Source organism: Otolemur garnettii, unplaced genomic scaffold (assembly GCF_000181295.1).
Source record: "Otolemur garnettii isolate 467f Iridium unplaced genomic scaffold, OtoGar3 scaffold00011, whole genome shotgun sequence".
Lineage (NCBI taxonomy): Eukaryota > Metazoa > Chordata > Mammalia > Primates > Galagidae > Otolemur > Otolemur garnettii.
Genome location: NW_003852406.1, coordinates 1,928,906 through 1,931,413, shown reverse-complemented (window position 1 = coordinate 1,931,413; position 2,508 = coordinate 1,928,906). Strand labels below are relative to the sequence as shown.

At 36.3% G+C, this 2,508-nt stretch overlaps 1 protein-coding gene across 1 annotated transcript in view; it reads left to right on the top strand.

Annotated features, from left to right (window-relative positions):
- The window catches only part of SHC4 (SHC adaptor protein 4), a 123,050-nt gene that overhangs the window by 71,587 nt on the left and 48,955 nt on the right, over positions 1-2,508 (top strand). The window contains exon 5 of the mRNA XM_003784340.2: positions 1,492-1,545. Coding sequence (XP_003784388.1) covers positions 1,492-1,545 — 54 coding nt within the window. The remainder of the gene's footprint in view (positions 1-1,491; positions 1,546-2,508) is intronic.

Below are 2,508 nucleotides of genomic sequence, written 5' to 3'. Positions count from 1 at the left end.
CTCAGGAAGGTCTGGAACTCCTGACCTCAAGCAATCCACCCACCTCTGCCTCCCAGAGTGCTAGAATTATAGCCATGAGCTATCACAACTGGCCTTATTTATAACTTCTCATTGAATTTTTCTGAAAATATTGTTATATGATTCTAATTGTCAATAGTGTTATATTTAGATACTCTCATAAAATGTACCTCCCCCTAATACAGTGGCTAATGCTGGTATATGAGAATGATATCCATCTTTGTATGTTGATTTTGTTTTTATTGAAATATAAATATATAAAATTATACAAATAGTGTGGAGCTTGGTTGTCACAAAATGATCTTAGTTGTATATCCACTACCCAAATTAAAAAAATGCTATTTGCTGCAACCCAGAAAACCATTTGCTTCATCTCCCTATGGCCCAGAGAACCACTATCCTAATTTAAAATACAATAGAATAATTTTGACTGTTTTTGAAATTTATACAAATCTCATTCTTTGTGTTTGGCTTTTTTGACTAAACAAACAAGTTGTTGCTATGTATTATGCTGCTGTTTGAATATCACCATAGTCATTGTTGGAATTATTTCCAATTTAGCACTGTTATATACAAGGCAGATATTATCTTTCTTGAGAATATCTTTTGTTGCACATTTTTACACGATTCTGTTGGGTGTACATCTAAGAGTAGAATTGCTCCATCATCTTATATAAGCAATTTAGTAGACTCTGTTGCACAATTCTGAAAATGGGATTAGTTAGTAGGTGCATAGTTCGTACTTCAATGAACTTAAAAACAGTATGACAGATATATGCTGTGGTTTCCAAACAAGCAAATCTAGAATCCCAAGTAGAAGAGACAATCATCCTGGCTAATTAATGCAGTTCACTTGACTATTCTTACCTCCTATTGGAAGTTTTAGTGTGTTAGGATACTTTTGGTGGTATATGACAACAACCAAATTGAAATTAACATATGCAAAGATAAATAAATAGGAAAAAATATCTAAAGGGAGAGCATGAAACATACTGGTTAAAGTGATGGAATAAATGTTGCCACTAGATTTTCTTTTCCATTTTTAGCTCACATTCCCGCTTCATATTCTAGCAGATTTTCCCCAAAGGGCAGCAAAAGATCCCCCAGAAGCTTTGGGCTTACGTGGTCTTTAATGGTAAAGAGAGAGATGCTTTTTCTCCTAATGTTCATCTTAGTTCCTCCCAAGAGACACTGATTGGCTCTGCTGTATCCATAGAGATGATGGTATTTTCTTTCTTAGCTAGACCAGGATCATGTGTCCACCTGGGTGAGGAGGGGCAGTGAGATGGGCATAGCAAACCCTCCTGAACCTGATGGATTAAATAAGATTATTATAGAATATGGGTAAGGTGGTTTCTGAAGGGATGTTTAGCAGACAAAAGCAAAACAAATGTGTGTCTATTACCTTTAGACTCCATATACTTAAGAATAATTTATAGCAGCATACACATTTACTTTGTTTATGTTTTTCAGATTATTGCAAATCATCATATGCAGTCTATTTCATTTGCCTCTGGAGGGGATCCTGTAAGTATAGAGCATAAGAATTCTTTGAATAAGAGTTAAAATAACTCCCATGTAAAGCCTTTTAGCCACTACGTACCTTTTCTGAAAGTATTATTATAATTTCTGAATAGCTTCATATAGCAGGTAATCGAAATTTTGGTTTGGACAAAATATTTCCCGTCAATGAATTTTAAAAGATTTGGATTAGTAGATGTATGTGCTAATAATACTCTATTACGTGATTAGCCAGGGAGCTCTCATCTGATAAACTTCTTTTTGGTAATGTTACGTATCTAAGTCATTGAAAACAAGCATGCCATACATGTGCTCCCGGTCCTCTCTCAGAATTCTTCTCAGCATAGAGTTCCAGGCAGACTCTACTGGCCAGCTGGACTTGGTACATCAAGTAAGGCAATTTAAGTCTAATCTAGAATGAGCAATCGGGTTTGCAGAAACTCATGGAGGGAACACTGAGCTCTCACTGGGCAGTGAGAACTTGTAGTTTCCTCCTACTGAGAGACCATATAGTGCTCACTCCCCACAAATTATGCAGAACTCTATCTCCAAGGCAGCTTTGCAGTGTGGCCTGATTATCTCCCTTGACTTTCTACCACGTCTTCCCTGGACTAGGGCCACAGGAGAGGGGCACTGAAGCTAGGGAGCCTAGGAATGAACAACAAATAAATCTGTTTAAACTGAGGGAGTATAAAGATAATTTAGCTCATCTGTGACATTATGGGCCTTTTTCTTGTACCTGTAAACATATGGAAGGTTAAAAGAGGGCAGAGTACAGTTTCCATAATGATTAAACGTCGGTAACATCAAGAAAACATATGGGGAACATATGCAGACCTTGTTCTTACCTAGAATCTATTACCTTCTTTTCTGCAAAGCATTAATAAAGATTATATTCACAATTAAAGATTATGTCCTTTGGAAATGAGACAATAAAATCCAGTTTAATGGTTGGTTTTTTTTCTACCC